The sequence below is a fragment of the Gavia stellata genome, chromosome 15 (genome assembly GCF_030936135.1).
Source record: "Gavia stellata isolate bGavSte3 chromosome 15, bGavSte3.hap2, whole genome shotgun sequence".
Classification (NCBI taxonomy): Eukaryota; Metazoa; Chordata; class Aves; order Gaviiformes; family Gaviidae; genus Gavia; species Gavia stellata.
Window position 1 is genome coordinate 2,248,428 of NC_082608.1, and position 16,496 is coordinate 2,264,923.

A 16,496-nucleotide genomic window follows, 5' to 3' on the forward strand; every position below is an offset into this window, starting at 1 on the left:
TCGCCTCCGCCGGAGCCCCCCACCCCGGGGAGCGGGGCGGGCCCGCGGCCGAGCGCTGCGGGGCCGCTGAGGGGAGGTCAGGGCGAGGAGCGGGGCCCAGCCCGGGCGGCCGCCGGGGAAGCGGGCCGCGGGGACGGCGGGGCCGCGCCGGCTCACCTGGGGGGGCCGGGAGGCCCGACTGACCTTCCGCGCTTTACGGCCGCCAGCCGCGGCGCGACAGCGGCCCCTGCGCGCTGCGTCAGCCGCCCGGCGGCCAATCCCCAGCCCGGCGGTTGGAGGCGTGGCCGAGCGATGCCCCGCCCCCGGGAGGCGGGCGCGCCCAGCCCTAAGGCATGAACTACAACAAGTGAAAACCTGCAGACTCTTTTATTAAATTCTCCCATTTCATCTGTACAGAAAAAAATGCACATTATTATGTTCAGAATCTCAGTAACATCTCAAAATTACACAGCATGAACATGTAAAAAAAAAAAACAAACCAAAACAAGGACCGGCCAGGATTTATACACAGAAAGGGAAAACAATTTACAAAAAGTATCTTGTTAATGTCACATTTAAAAATAATAAAAAAAAAGATACTAAGTTCAAACAGCTTCTGCTGTACAATAGGAACCCGCTGGGTCTGTTTTGTACACTGCGGGGGGCGGCCTGCAGTGCCCTCCCGAGGGGTACCCCCGCACCTCCCCGAAAAACCCGGCTCTGCTTCCTCCGGTGCGCCGCCCAGTCCAACACAAACCGCTTCTGCTCACCTCCGTCCTGCACGAGTGCCACACCTTGCCCTTTTCCCCACGTTCCCACTTCCCAAGGCAAGAGCTACGCAAGCACTCCTACCCAGTACACACAGGGGGGGTCTCGGGGTGCAGCGATCCACCCGGGAAGGGATCTCTTGCTTTCGGTCAGCTACGGAATGGAATTTGGGTGTTGTGGAAGGAGAAAACAGCAATCTGCCTTTGGCCGGTGAGCAGCAAGATGTTACTACTCCTCCTCCCTGTCCCACACAGGCAGCATTCGGGCGCTCGGTAAAGCGGACACAGAATTCCGCCGGCACGGCACAAGCAGCCGTACCGGCCGAGCCCTTTCCCGTACCGGCCGAGCCCTTTCCCGTACCCGTGTCATTTGGGTCCCCGCTCACCACCATGCAGCAGCGGAAGCCAGGCGGCAGGTTCGGCGCCCAAGCAGGGAGACGGCCTAAAGATCAGTACCTGGGAGCTGCCTCGAAGATTTTTAAACCCCGTAAGGAAGAATGTACTTCTACACAAAGGGAGACGACGGCTGTTTGAGTCCACAGAGCTGTATTTTAAATAGGGACAGAAGTGCTAGATGAAATGTTCTGGTTTCATACCACGCTCATGCACTCACACGCACCTCAAAACTACCTTTTCTTTAAACAAAACTGATAAAGTAAAAAAAAAAAAAAAGTACTACAATCTTCTTTCAACTAAATAATGAAGTTGTGTTTTAACAGAAGTCACCATCCACCTTGAACACAATTCCTCTACAATAACACGGGATTCCAGCGATCCCTCACGGCTTCCCTCTGCACCCACCCGCAGTTAGTTTCTGTTCTTACAGACATTGACTCCTCTCCATTATTTTTCATCCAATGCGCTGACTGTGGATTCTTTCAGAACAAGACTGATTCTATCCACGTGGATTTTTTTAAGTGTCAGATTCTGGGTGAAATGCTTCGATTTAGTTACAGAATTATTTGAACTTCATTAGGGCTTTCCCAGCCCTTTGCAGTGACACAGACACACGGGTACTCAGCTCGCTGGACAGCACTTGAAGTGCCAGGAATTTTGTTCCCACCTAGACACGTTACTCCAGCAGCCTGAACGACAGAGGCGAAGCAGGAGAATCCCAAGCTGAAACTCAGCAAAAGGACTTGATTAAACAATAAATAAACTTATTAAGGTCAACAAGAACAGACACTAAGGGGCTAGCAGGAGTGAAGTAACGAGGTGCACATCATGCACAGTCCCCCTTACCCATGTCATCTAAACACGTGCCATCGTTTAGGAAAAATAACTCGTTAACCCTCGCAGCAGCAGGAGAGAAGCGAAGAGCTGCATGCCTTGCTAGGTTCCAGCCGTCTACCCCTTCCGTACATCCCCGGGAGCATCAGCATCACCATCTCTAGAATAAGCTCTCCAAGAGAAGGTTTCGTGATGACAAGGAGAAAAGAAAAAACCAACCCACACCTCCCAGATTCCATTCTGCAGAAGGCAGCCTTCTCCCCCGAGAGACAAGGGTCACGAAGAGGAAGGGGTACCCCAGGTTTTGCCACACCACCACTCTTCTCTTGGTTGACGGCAGCTATTTCTAGCGCTCTCTATTAGATCAGAGAAGTTAAAAAGGCTTCCTTGAGTTCAAGGCAACAGCAGTGTTTCTTACAACCTTTTCTTTCTTTCCCCGCAATGGCAAATGGTTACCTGCAGGCAAGAGGTTGTGTTGGCAACAGCACGAGCAGGTTATTTTTGGAAGAGTACTTGCGTGGGCTTCTGTGCTTTTGAGACCTCTACATTTTTAGGTATACGTGGAAAAGGAGGAGGATGTTTCAAGACTGGGACTGGTGGATTTCTAGTCACGAAAAAAGCAAATTTGGTCACGGGCAGTGGCAGGAGGCCCCACTTTAAAACACGAAGAGAGAACTATGCTCAATGATAAAATGGGCTGGACCCTTTGCCAGTGTCACACACCTTTAAAAGGTGGCTCTGTGCCTTAACAGTGACAAAGGACATCCGAGGAAATCATGCAGAAATTTATTTAGCATCCTACCTTTGCTTGAGAGGGCCTCTAGACACATACTTGTAACACCATCCCAGAGCACTCGCACTGAAACCGAATTCCCAGCTGAGCCTGCTGACACAGTCAGAAACACCACTGACCCTAGACTAACACCACCGAAGACCAGACTCCTAACGCAGCACTCCAGGCACCCTTACCTTAACCTGCTCCAAATTAAAAAGCAAAAAAACCCAGAAAGCCTTATATCTGAAAGTAAAGAAAGTCACCTTCAGAGCTGAACAGGGTTTACATTCAGAACTACGGCTACAAACCTACAATTTTCACTGCAATTTCTTTTGGAATTTAGTAGAAGATGCTATTTCTAGACAATAAACCATCTAATTAGGCTTTTCAAGCTAATCAGGTTACAAACTGCCTTTTCAAAAAGTCACAACAGTTTAAAAAAAGCCCTCCAATAGCAATTTAATTATGCCTGGTAGACATTTTGAGAAGCAGGACTCGTGCCAAGTGCAGCAAGGCTGCACAAAGATCCCAAATCCCTTGCCGGCAGCTCTGTGAACACACCCATCTCTACAGCAGTAATTTCAGCGCTCTGTCAAGTGAAACAATATACACTTCTAATTGCCAAACTAACATTTGCGGTGTTATACACCTGCGCTACCTCAAGAGACATGATCAACCGTTCTTCTTCTGCTCCACTTCACAGGGACAGAGGGCCAGTTAAGCTCCGTTAGCACCAGGGAAGAGGGGTGAGAGAAAGAATTCAGGCTGAATTTCTGTTCTACCTAACCACTTAACTGGAATCCTACCATGCACTAATTGTCCACTGAACCTTCACTGCTCAGACATTCTCTTCTGCTTGCCTTGTGTTCATAATACTTTGATATAAAACCAGAAGTGTTTGTGAAAGACTCACTAGCACAGTAAGTCTAAAACTGTATCACTTATAGTCTGCTGTCCATCCTCAGAGCAGGATGAAGGTACGTTTGCAAAAAAGCTTCAGTTGCAGCAAAAGCTCACAGTATTTTGCATACGCCATTCTGTACATGCAGCATCATCAGAATCAGCTGGTCCACACTCCAAAGGGTCTCAAATCCACCTCCGCTGCTCTTCTAGAGAACAACGCGGAGAACTGGAAGTGTCAGGTCTTACCTAGCAGTGCACTAAGTGGGAAAATAAAGTTAGGGTTCAAGCATCAGCCTAAGTTGGACATTTTCAGGCACGTGATTTTTACTGCAGCACACGCAGGTGAGCGCATCTAAGAATAAAGTATATCCTACTGTACATGTGGACTCTTGTGCAGTCACTTCTAGATTTCACCAACACATTCAACGTTTCAGCCAAAGCACGTGGCTTATGACCTCCACGCCTCCTTGTACTTGAGGAACAAAGGTGATGGTAAGAGGCCACAACTACTGGTGCAGCTTTTCTAAAACACCTTCTTTGGGCTCTCGAGTACGAGTATCATGTTCTGGGAGTGTAACTATATACAGTGGGAGCACACACACTGACGGGAACAGTGTGAAAGCTACTTCCCTTAAAGATCCAGATGTTTCTGCCTTTCATACAACACCATCATCCTCCCAACCACTCCTGCTTGGCCTTCTGGACCAGCACCTGTGTCCCACCATCCCAGAAAACACCAGTTGCTATCCCTTATCAACTGTAATTATCGAAATGAAGAACACTCTTCGGGGCTACCATTCAAACTATTAAGACCCAGGCAGGCCAGTTACAAACCACTGCGCTAACTCACACGTAACCGTTTTACAGATAGAGCTTGTTGAGTGTTCAGTCGCTTTCTGCATCACTGACAAAGCACCATATTGCCAGCGCATCAATACCATCTGTAGATAGTTAATTTGGAAGGGTAATAGCTTAGCAGCAGCGAGGTAAAATAAAAGGAGTGTTAGAATTTTACTGCATCATCACTAATAAAAAAGTTGACCGAGTAACTAATCAGGGCACTTAATGCCCGCTGAGAGCAGCGCTGTACACTACTGACAGGCTCTACGTGCCTCGCGTCTACACCGTGTCTTTAATCTACCGAAATACAAGTTGTACAGCTCACGTGAGTATTTGATCCTGGTCAGTATTTTATTCTATCTTGCGAGTGGCAGAGGAAGAAAGGGAGGACATCTTTTCAGCCAAAAAAATCCACAGTAACAGAAGCAGGATATTCACTAGAAGAGGACACCAGGGACTGGTGTCCTTAGGTTGTCCAAGACTATGCTCTGAAGATGCTTTACATAAGACGAGCAAGATGTCCAAAACAAGGCCAACTGTGGTGTAAGATGCAATTTACCCTTTAATTTCCTGCCTCAATTTCACCCAGCCACAGAGGATGACTAGATTTCAGTATGAACCATTACCTAAATCATATAGTCGGTATGTCTTTCTTTAAAAATTTACTTAAAAACTGCTTGAGCTGCAGGTCATATCAGTCCGATTTGGAGAGTGAAGGCAGTTCCAACAGTACAATAGAGACTTGTCTACAGGCAGGTAAACGAGAGTCTGCTAACAAAGGGGTAACAAAAGCTGCTGGCTGGGCTGCCAGTGTTGCACACAAACTTTCATAGGATGAAGATGCTGTGGATGAGATCCAGGATGGGAAAACTGAGCCAACACCTGCTGCTGTTCTAATTTTTTTTTTTTTTTTTATTCTCCTCTCACAAGAGGGGGTGGGTAGACTATACAGAGGAGGGCTGTACAAAACTGGGCACTGGGCAGGCATTTCTTCAGCAGGCAATCCAGGCTCTACCTGTCCTTGAGCTCTCTTGTCACCCGCTTGGTGATGCGTCCACACATCAGGCCGATGAGGAAGAGTACACAGATGCCGACCGTGATCACAGACAGTATGTAATTCTTGGACGGAGAGGTCATAACTTGCATGGCAAGGTCAGAAAAGCCTTCCGCTGGGGCAACCTGGAGGTGAGAAGGGAATACATGAGCCAAGCTGCGCTTTCCGTGCAACCCTCAGCCTCGGCGTTTATCAGGTTTAGTCTCCAGCAATCGCTATCGCCTCCTGTCACCGTCAGACTCGGCCTGAACCGCAAACAAGCAGGCCTGCAATGATTCATCTGAAGGAACGGCTGCTCAGGAGACAGCTTTGGAACAGGAAGTTCTGCTGACCCGATTTCACTGCCCCAAACCTTCTCTACAGGAGACCAAGCCCTGTGTGCACAAAAGACAGTTTAATTCTGCACTGTTGAGGATGCATCCCAGACACTGAGAGAGTAAGATATACAAGTTCAAAAAAGGAGACCTGACCTCAGTTTTTCTGGACCAAACTCAAAATGCTAAACTTCAGAGACAAGAATTTCATTACAGTTGAAGTTTTTCGTAAATAGCTTGCAACAGAGAGATCCCATAAAAAAAAAGGAAGCAGTTTACTGAAATCCTTTACATAATCACCTTTGCAGCATAGCTCCACATTTCGATACGATCATTAAGGCGTTTCTTGCATTCAGGCTGCAACCTCACACGCTTATCTTCCAGAGCTTCCATTAAGCATGACATTTCTGTAACGCAGAGAAGAGACGGTGTTACAAAATAGAAACCGTGGCTTCAACAACACGCTATGGAAAGGCTTCTGGAAAGGGACGCTTCAATTATACTACAGGCCGATGGTTACACAGCTTTCTAAACAGACTAGCCAGCCTGATAGACTGTATACCAAGCCCTGTTGTACCCTTGAAGCTAGCAATTTCACCGAGATTCACGATTAATATTGCATTTTGAGGCACAAGGAATTTTGACTTCCAAAAAGAAATTACAGAACGTATCCAAAATGTAATTCATGTGATTTACATGAGATTTTATGAAGTCTTATAAATTTGCACTTTCAATGAGCTGTACTCTAAATTCCGTGCCACTACCTTTAGAGAGAATGAAGGTCAAATTCAGCTCAGGAAAAAACACAGTGTATCTCCTTAGGCTTGTTAGGAGTTTCTTTTGATCAACAAAATGTTTTGGAAAGGTTTAACTTCCTGCATTTTTCTGCACAGTCCTGTGCAAAGGAAATGGGCTCACAGTGTTCTGAGTGCCTACGGAGCGCCTTGGCTAATTCAAAAGCTCTTTTCTATGCTCATACGAGACACTGACATAAAATTTTTTATTTTATACTTATCCTGCCTTACTTAAATAACCTCTAATGGGATGCTTTCTGCTTTGCAGTGAAGAGTTATTTTGTTCACAGCAAACAGGCTGCAAACTTTAAACTAACTCCAGACTTTTTACACAACTGTCGGTTCAAACACTGAGAGGCAGATCCCTCTCTAAGCTACAGAATTCCGCACACCTTCACTGCAAACATGTCAGAACACACATCAAAAGAATTACGACAAAACAGGAATAAATAAAGGATATCCAGAATTTCAGAAAGGCATTCAGTAACCAGCACGAAAGATAACGATCAGGAAAATACTTGGCTGCTATTTTTAATGCCAGATAAACTCAGAAAGATGGGAAAGTTCAGAACTTCCCCCCCACTAACTTCCCTTAAACAGCCATGCATACTATTCAGCTAGCTAACATACCAGCAGTAACAAAGTGCAAAAGCTTGACCTCAAACAGCAAAAAAATGGGTTAGGAAATACTTAAATAAATGATGTTTCAAGTGGTCTGAACCTGATGAACTCAGTCTTAGGGGACTTGGATCAGTTGATGAAGTCTCAGAGCCTTTAGCTCCTGTGTGAACTTAGAAAATGTAGTAAAGATTACCTACCCTCTAATACTGGACAAGAAAAACTGGTATGTTTAAGCAGAGAAGAAAAGAGGATCAAAAAGACTTGAGTTTCATTTTGACTGTCAAAAATACTGAAACAAAGAAGCCAACCATGGACAAAGACTGACAAAGAAAGAAGGACCAAAGGGATTAGCTAAGAATGGAACTTGTGAAACCAAATTGATTTGCTTCTGTAAGAGAAGCAGCTTAGTTCCAGCAAAGCTTTTGATGCAGTCTGATATAACACTGACATAAGTAAGCTTGGGAGCTGTATCCTGTGTGAAGCTGATACAGGGTGGGACATAAAACTCACTGAAAAACGAGTCCATGTGCTTTTGGTCCATGTGTATTAAGAGCTCGTTTTCAACAGGATTTAACTGGGGAGGGATTTTACAGAAGGGTTACGGAGCCGGTATCACACATTGTTGTCAGTAATCATACGAATGATGGAATATAAAATATACTCATTAAATTTGCAGATAAGGCTGCAAGGATATTATATCAGGATTGAAGAACTGGTCCCACCTTGGGCACAAGGAACGACAACTTGACAGCCATCTTCTAGTGGCATCTACCACCTCTGCAACCATTCCACTTCATTACCCGCAAGGGACTGGTAGAAAGACCTGGTACTTAAGATAAGCTGCATTCTCTTACCAGCACTAAGGCCCTCAGGACCAAGAGGTTATAGGAGTAAAGCACGAGCACTTACGGCGTCCTCTCCCCGGTGGAATGGCAGCACAGTGGTGTTTGATGTCTAGGGCACAGGCTGTGTGGAGCACTGGGTCAACAAATATATCTGCTTTGCTTTCTTTCAGCATGTTGAGCACTTCCTGGGGAGAGGGAAATTACACATACATCTCAAAAAAAAAAAAAAGGAGAGAGAACAAAACTCATACTGCTCAATGTTTCTGAAAGGTGCATCATCTTTTTAAATCCAGGATCATAAGAAAAAACACACCACTGTCCCCAGATGAGGCTATGAATGCTGGTTTAGGCTGGATTAAAGGTCCTGGTTTATAAGGGTTACCATAGTTATGGTCATTAAAGTACCCATATTAATCCAAAATACAAAGTCAATATGCCAGGGTTACTTCAGTTAGAACTGAAATAAGGTGCCATAGCCAGGGGCGCAACTCATACAGCCCTCGATCATAGCCAGTGACTAGGCCATACCCAGCACCCAGGAAGCCTGCAACGGAGACAGCAACAGAAAACAGATTAGTAACAAGAAACTTTGGCAATCGTAATCAAGAAAGGATCGAAGCCTGGAATTGCAAAGGAGGCATTGTTGGCACAATTTTCACTGGCAAATTGAAATTGAATTGAACCACTGCAGGCCAGAACTGAGATGTGTAAGGAAATTTGCAGAGCTCTGGCTTCATACTAGCTAGAAGATGGCCTGGGCTGTGATCTGGAAAAACAACTGACTTCTGCAGGGACGGAACGGCTTTTCGTGCACATTCAATTTATTTCCTTTACCTTTTTGCACATTTCAGTTTTTATTTTCAGCAGATTCACTTTCAGACATTCTTCCACCTGCCCAGTCTGCTCCTGAGCTGCTGCTTCTTCCGCACACAAGCTGGAAATCTATTTTGAAAAAGGTATTTTAACATAAATAGTTCACAACAATTATTCTCCCTTTTAGCACATTCATATCTCAATACATTAGTTCATCACAGGGTACAGCTAGAGAACACAAGATGAGATACTTTCCCTCCCCAAATCCCCAGAGCCAAATGCAGCTTGGCTCATGCAATATGCATACCCTTCGAAACCCAACAGCAAGAAGTCAATATTACTGTACTGAGAGGAAAGCAGGGAGGAAAACAGCATAGAAATAACATTAAGATATGAAATAAGCAGTATTTGAGACATGGCTGATTCGGCTATCAAAAGTGAAAGCTCGAAATCTGAGTATTCCAGTTAAGGTTGACAAGGCCAGAGAACTAGCAGACCTTTTTTTACAACAGGCAAGGAGTATTATTTCCACAGTCACGAGTACTGACGAGAACCCAGATGAAAAAATTAGCTTTATATTAGCACTGCACAAGAAACTGCAATTCTTGCACACTGGACAAAAATCACAAGCAGAGAACCTGCCTAGCTTAGAAGCAGTTCAAGGCGGGTTTTTGTTTGTTTTAATTATCAGGATAGTTCATGTTTTAAGAAACAAAATCTGTTTCATGAAGGGAGTTTTCATCCTGAAAAAGCAGCTGCTGAGCTACTTCTCCTACCTCATCAGAACAGTGCATCTGAAGTTGGGGATCCAGCCGATAATCAAGAGCCGACTCCTGGATTATCACTCGAATTTGGTCCTCGCAGTCTGGAGAGAGACGCTATTAAGCGGAGAAAGTCATTAACCCACTCAATGACCTTTATTTTCATAAATCAATCACCTTGCATTTTAACCTATATATTCTGTAATACTTGTATAGGAGCGTAAAACCTCACTTACCTACAGCCTGTTACATACATTGAACACACCACACGCCCAAGTTTGATTTGTTATTCAGTGACTGTTGCTCAGCACAACCTTGCACAGTTTCTCATTTGCATGCACCGGCTCTACTCACTTGGTCTGCATATTTCAACTTCAGGCATGAGATGACTTGTCCTTCCAGCTCTGTATCGTCCTTGGCCCTATTCAGGATATTTTGGCAGAATTTCGGTATGTCTGCTTTGCACGCCTTCCTGAGCACTGGATTTAAGCGGTAATCTAGCCGGGGAAGATGACAGAACTTCATTAGAGTACGCATCTCTTCAGATTACAGAACATAACACTCCAAAAGAGATTTGATAGAAATTTCCTGGATGACACTGTACTACCAATAAACTTAATTTTGGAGAAAACCAGTATTTTTCACAACAGAATTTTAACTCGTGAGGTAAGAGCTTCAGGAATAAAGTGGATCCAATAATGCACACTGACCCTCAAGAACTTGACTGAATACAGCCAGTGTGTGCACTGACAACCACATGAAGGAGAATAAATCAAAGCGAATATTCTTTCAGCCATGCAGACCACTCAACAGCTCAGGCAGGTAAATTTTTTTCAGAAGAGGATACCTGTGTTCTGTGTAATCTGGCGCTTGGTAATCATTTGCTTGCATTTAGGATCCATCACTTCACTGTTCTTGTTTTGTTTCAAACACTGCAACATATTTTTTGAGTCTGCCTCTGGACAGAACCGCTACAAAAAATAAAAACACAAACAAAAACCCCAAGTTTCATCACTAAGCACTTGAAAAACACCCCACAACTATATTCATGGAAGAGAATAACCGCCTGCCCAACCCAGAGGTATACAGACACATCGCCTAGCCCCAACACCACCTATTAAAAAGAACAGTGCTACTCTCTAAATCGACCATGGGCACAAATATCTCTGCTTATGGAGTGAGCACTAAGCTGTACAGTCTTGACTGGCTTCTAGGCGTCAGCTTGTGTTGGCAGTATCAAAAGCAATTGGCCTTTTATTTTCTGTTCTTAAGTTACAGCACACTTTGCAAGAAATACCCACCAAATCGGGTCTCATACCCAACTACTTTTGCTCCCCTTTATTTTAGAAACTAAAAAGGGAATCTTAAGTCTGTACTCATGCTGCTGTTCTGCATAAATGCTGGCTGGACAAAGTAAAAGGTTAAGACCTCATTAGTAACACTTAGAACAAAGACAGACCATATGGAACAAGAAAGCAGAGAACAGCTCACTGGTACTAATTTGCCCATTCCTGCCCTGAGTTAGATAGTCAAAGTGAACCAGCTTACCAAAATTCAGACCAAGGTACTAATTTTTTTTGTTAAAACTAATTCTGTGGGCGTAAGATAAGGCTGTTGCATCTCCTAATCCTCACTGTTTTGGTGAGATTAGAGGTCTTTTTTTTAAAAAGCATGAGGCTGTACAGGAAAGCAATAAATTCTCAAGGTGAATTCTCAGATGGCTTGGGCCACAATACGGACTCAGGGTGCTGCATCCAGACCACACATATGAGTGTTTCAGGGCTTGCAATCCTGGCTACTGTGCAAGAATGTCTTGTATTAACATTCACTGCCGCTTTCCATGTGGTACCACTTTAAGCCAGCATTTCTGACTTTAGGTTTTGCATGATTTTGCCTGCTTTATCAGTTTGATGAAAGTCTGCGTGCACCAGGTCAGCAGTGAACTGAAAACGTTACTCCCCTCTGTAATCATAATTTCTTCACCTCTGCTAAAAGCCAATCCAAATCCAAACCGACTGGATGAAAACTGTGTTAGAAGCCTCAGCACAGACTTCCTCCTCAATTCTGCTGGCACTTAGGAAGAAATTTATTGGTGCACAGGCTTTGATCAGATATTTGGAGGAAGTGAATTTAAAAAGAAGAGCCCTGAAGAGACCTCAGCCTGATTCAGAGTTAAGAAACTGATTACTTTCCATAAAAGCAATGATACTTTTGAAACAACACAGCAGTCTTGTAAACAAGCCTTTATGGGAAGCTCAAAACCAATAGGGCTCTTATATCCCAACCCCACCCTCTTAAACCAGCACACTACCATTACCTTGATCATCTGCTTGCAGACTCTCATGAGCGTGTAGTCCAGTTCCGGATCCATCATCTCCGTCTCCTGCAGTTTAAACACCTTCTGGTGGCACCGGGTACTCAACTGCTTCTTGATTTCTTTCAGGCATTCAATAATCTACAACACAGTATTACAGCCAGAACAGACACACTGTTGGTATGATTCTGTCATATGCAGCTCAAAACGCACAGCTACATGTTCCCCTAATGGCTACCTTCACCTGATTTACGCAGTTCCGTTCCCAATGCCTAGATTTTATCAAAAGCTATTACCAATGCTTATTTCCAGGACTTGCTTTAAGCTCATCTTTTCTCACACAAATTTAATGAGATGAAGAGGGCCACCTGGACTTACTCCAAAACCCCAAACGTCATCTTACAGACATTATGCCTAAGAAATGTTTAGCAACATTTGAGTAACCTGCTGCTAATAGTTTAAAACTAGCATTAACTGAGGAATGAACTGCTCACAGCATTGCATTCACTCAAAATTAATGCTTATGAACCAGTGGGGAAAAAAAGTTATTCTCAGAACTACTACCGAAAGACTTCCACGGTATCAAAATGAAAATCTAATGCTTCATTCACAGAGGCAAAAGTATTCTTCAAAAGTTTTCTGAAACAAAAGTACAAATTAAATTGTAAATTATTAATAAAATCCATTACCTGAGCATTGCCATAGGGCACGTTTTGGCAGTAATTCTTGATGTCACTTTTACAAGCCTCATACAGTTCTGGTTCAAGTCTGATATCCTCCGTCTGTAGGATAAATTACAATATGAACTTTTAAGTAGGACTCTAAAGACTATTTTACTTTGCTAATCTATTAATTAGAGCCTTCTACTCACAAAAAGCAAGCAACTCTCACAACAGGCAAGTCAGTTTCTTTGAATTTAAGGGTCCTGGGTGTGAGAAGTGGCCTTAGTGGGAAATCAACTTTGCAAATCCAAGCAGTGGATCAGTTGGCTTTTTACACTGAAGAAAGGGTTTAAACCAAATTTTAGAGTTGGCAAGTTGTTTCCACTGCTCCTTCCAAGAGGGCATCAACACAAACGTCTAAGACAGCCGAAATATTTTCATGTGAAAGCTAAAGGACACAGTAATAACCACTTATCTATTGGGTGATCTGGAGGATGTAAATGAAGTTTCCGGCTTTTAGTGACACCCAGCATTTGAATTCTTTCATACAAAGCCAAGAGTGCTGCATCTTCTGATATGGTCCTACTTAAGGTAAAGCTTTAACACTCCAACAGTATCTACCGGACAAAGACCTCACGAGTTTATTGCCGCAAGCGCTGCGGTGGGAAGCTGAGAAGCAGCCTTGCCTACCAGAACAAATACTGCTCTTATTTATCCTCTGAGCAACTTAGAGCAGCTGGAGTCGAGTTGCTTCATCTGTGCTTGTTTCCTCAGTCTGTAAAATGAAGCTTTTATTCTCTTGTAGAGGACTTTAAGGACATCAGCATGTGTAGCACATTGCTATCTAACACTAAACGTAATCACTTCTAGCTGAAATTCCAATGACCATTTAGCTCGCCTTAGCCTTCATAAGATTATATTTAAGGCATTAAAGCAGACAAACATTACTTTCGCTGTGAAGGGCAACTGAGCCTCGTGTTGCAAAAAGAGTGGAAAAAATAAATTAGATACATCTTACAAATGAACTTCCTTTTTTCCCAGGGTGGACAAACCAGGAAGCTTTAATTCAAGGGCCTCACTAGAAGAGCAGGCAGATCAAGAGTTTCATGCACGTTTACCATCTCTAGCTCCTCAACACGCAGCTGTTTGCGGCACTTCAGAGAGACCCTGTGCTCCTTGGCATCCTGCAAAGTATCATTGCGCACAGTTGTGCTCAGACAGATCACTACATCCACCCTGCAGAAAAGAAAACAGCTTTTTACTCAGATATCCTTCACTTAGACCAGCCAAGATCGGTGTTGGATCACCACATCGGAGAAACTGACCCCAAGATTCCAAACACAACATTAAGTCCTTGTAACCTGGGTACAGCTCTATGTGGAGTAACTGGATCACAATTAAAACCTAAATCTGCTGCTATCTAATTGGAGTCTAGATCAGCAGACGGGAAGATATTCAAAATCCCACCACACCCCTGCCCAGCAAGACCACCGCTCTTAAGTCACATGAGCGCTTTAGAAAAGCTCTACTTCATCTCGGAAATAGATGAAGGTCAATACCTACATGACATTGCAAACAATCTTTCTGCATTATGGGAAGGGCATTTATATCATAAAATGTGCATAGTCTCGCTATCCACAAACGGGATTGACCTTGTGTGCAATTTACCCTTATGTCGTTGCAGTAGGCCATTAAAAAAACCCCCTTATACTGAAATGAATAAACTGGCTAAAACAAGTGGGAAATTTTCCCTTCCCAGATCAGCAACCAGAACAACGGTAGCCTGCATCTTAGAAGACGATGAATCTAGCAAGGACATTAAACACCCTGGGACATGCAGTCCACTAATTCGTAACCATTAGCTATTTCACAGCAAGAAAAATCAAGAGGACAGGCTTGTATGCAAGAGTAAAGCTGAAGTAATTTTAAAGAGGCAGGCAACGCCTCTACCTTAAGCATCTGCAGAATGCAGTCACTAAGGAAAAACACACAAAACAATCAGCCTTTAAAGGAAGTCCTACATTTTCTGTTCTAGCATGACAGAAACTCTATCGTGTAACTTTATTACTTATTTATACAATCAGATTGCTGTTTGGTCAGGTGCTACATACTTTTTTTTGATGTTGGGACAAAGTTTCAGCACATCCTCCTTGCAAGCCATTTTAAACTTGTATGAGAACCTAAAATCTTTCATTTGAACCTGCAAGAGAGAAATGAGAAAAACAACTTTGGTCACCCGGAGGGGGGAAAAAAAAAAAGAAAAAAGTGCTGCCCAAAAGAACACTTGTTGAATCATACTATCAGCAAATGTTTTTGTCCACAACTTATTAATGTGGAAGCAAGGGGGAGGCTGCACTGCTGAAGAAGCTGGGACCCTATCTACTATACACCAGGAAGGAAAGAGGGCCTTGAAAATATATCATTCTCCAGAAGTGACCATTTATGACCAGGCATGCAAGTACTTGCACTTTAAATACAGTGGGAAATCAATCTCAAAGAAGGAGAGGTTTCATAATTAGCTAATTTCTGTCAACACCCTCAACAAACAGAACAGGCTTCCATTGATAGCAGGAAAAAGCGCTGCTTACCAGCTGGAAATGAGTAACTCCAATTGCACATTTTTCATTCATTTCCTTCTGGTGTTTGTTCTGTATTAGACACTCCATCAGATCCCCAGAATCAATCTGGTTATCTGCAACCTCCTGAAAAACAGATGAAAGGCTTAAAAATGAGCTACTCTTACAAGTCATGATTTTTCTGCTCCTTTAGTCCACTGTGACCAGGAAATAATGGAACTTACAGTCCCACTCTCTATTGGGAGCTCACACTCACCATTAACTGACCACCCGAGAGTTGTACCACACAAGTATTTATAGATGTAGTTCAGAAAAGAACCATCTCAGGCACATGCACACTTTAGACTCAGGAGAACATACTGCAGAGACTCAATGCTTACATAAAATATTACCGTTAGGTGCCTTCATTGCTATTTAACTACTCAATCCTACAGCAATTTAAGAAGTTATTTCAGCAATGCTGAGCAGCTGCACAGAGTGGAGCGGCGAGACACACTGCTTGCGGGCAAGGGGGAAGGAAAAAAGTTTAGGTTTTAACCCACTGTAAAGAGTAACTTTTCCAATTACAGGGCAATTTTCATCTTTAAACCTCTAGCTTTTGTGCTAGGGCTCTGACAGCAGCAGAAGTACTAAATAGAACTAAGAATTCTTGTTTCAGGGTATTTTTTTTAATTAAAAGACTTTTGTAACTGCTTACTTCTGATTTTACTTCTGAAGTACAGAAAGTACATCAAGAACTAATATTAAAAACCTCTAAGCTTTCCCACACAGTTTTTTCCCCCCCCGAAGACATTCACGCTATTACAGAGTACTCACATGACAGAACGTCTGGATAATGGGCTCACATGCTCTCATCAGCAAGGCTTCAATTTGAATGTCCTGCAGAAAACATGCAATATTTCATTTTCACAGTGAATGGCCAAGAAAAAAGGCTTGAAAAAAACCCAACCTATGATAACAAGTTAAACTCAACCCAGTTTACAGGGTTTTGAAAGATGCAATCTAGATAGCTTTGCCCTTCAGTTCTGCAAATCCTAGAGTTCACTCTTGCCAGCGACGTGGCAAACACAAGACAAGCCTTCCAGATTAAAGGAAGAGCCTGGTCTCCACAGAAACTCATTGCTTGGATAATTCAGCCAATCTCCTCCGAACTGGATGTTACAGCACTAGAAATCACCTTACACCTAGGCAGGAGGTTAAAGATTAATGATAGTTCTGAGCAAACCATTTTGTAACCACTGGAAGGAA

At 43.5% G+C, this 16,496-nt stretch overlaps 1 protein-coding gene across 1 annotated transcript in view; it reads right to left on the bottom strand.

The window, feature by feature from the left end:
* Window positions 1–347: 347 nt before the first annotated feature.
* The window catches only part of GLG1 (golgi glycoprotein 1), an 87,339-nt gene continuing 71,190 nt past the window's right edge, over window positions 348–16,496 (bottom strand). Inside the window, exons 14-26 of the mRNA XM_059824699.1 lie at window positions 16,065–16,127; window positions 15,261–15,374; window positions 14,784–14,872; window positions 13,791–13,908; window positions 12,700–12,792; window positions 12,014–12,151; window positions 10,544–10,667; window positions 10,051–10,193; window positions 9,712–9,813; window positions 8,957–9,064; window positions 8,187–8,307; window positions 6,163–6,269; window positions 348–5,673 (exon numbers count right to left, since the gene is read on the bottom strand). Of these exons, the coding sequence (XP_059680682.1) occupies window positions 5,506–5,673; window positions 6,163–6,269; window positions 8,187–8,307; window positions 8,957–9,064; window positions 9,712–9,813; window positions 10,051–10,193; window positions 10,544–10,667; window positions 12,014–12,151; window positions 12,700–12,792; window positions 13,791–13,908; window positions 14,784–14,872; window positions 15,261–15,374; window positions 16,065–16,127 (1,488 nt within the window). The 3' untranslated portion in view covers window positions 348–5,505. The remainder of the gene's footprint in view (window positions 5,674–6,162; window positions 6,270–8,186; window positions 8,308–8,956; window positions 9,065–9,711; window positions 9,814–10,050; window positions 10,194–10,543; window positions 10,668–12,013; window positions 12,152–12,699; window positions 12,793–13,790; window positions 13,909–14,783; window positions 14,873–15,260; window positions 15,375–16,064; window positions 16,128–16,496) is intronic.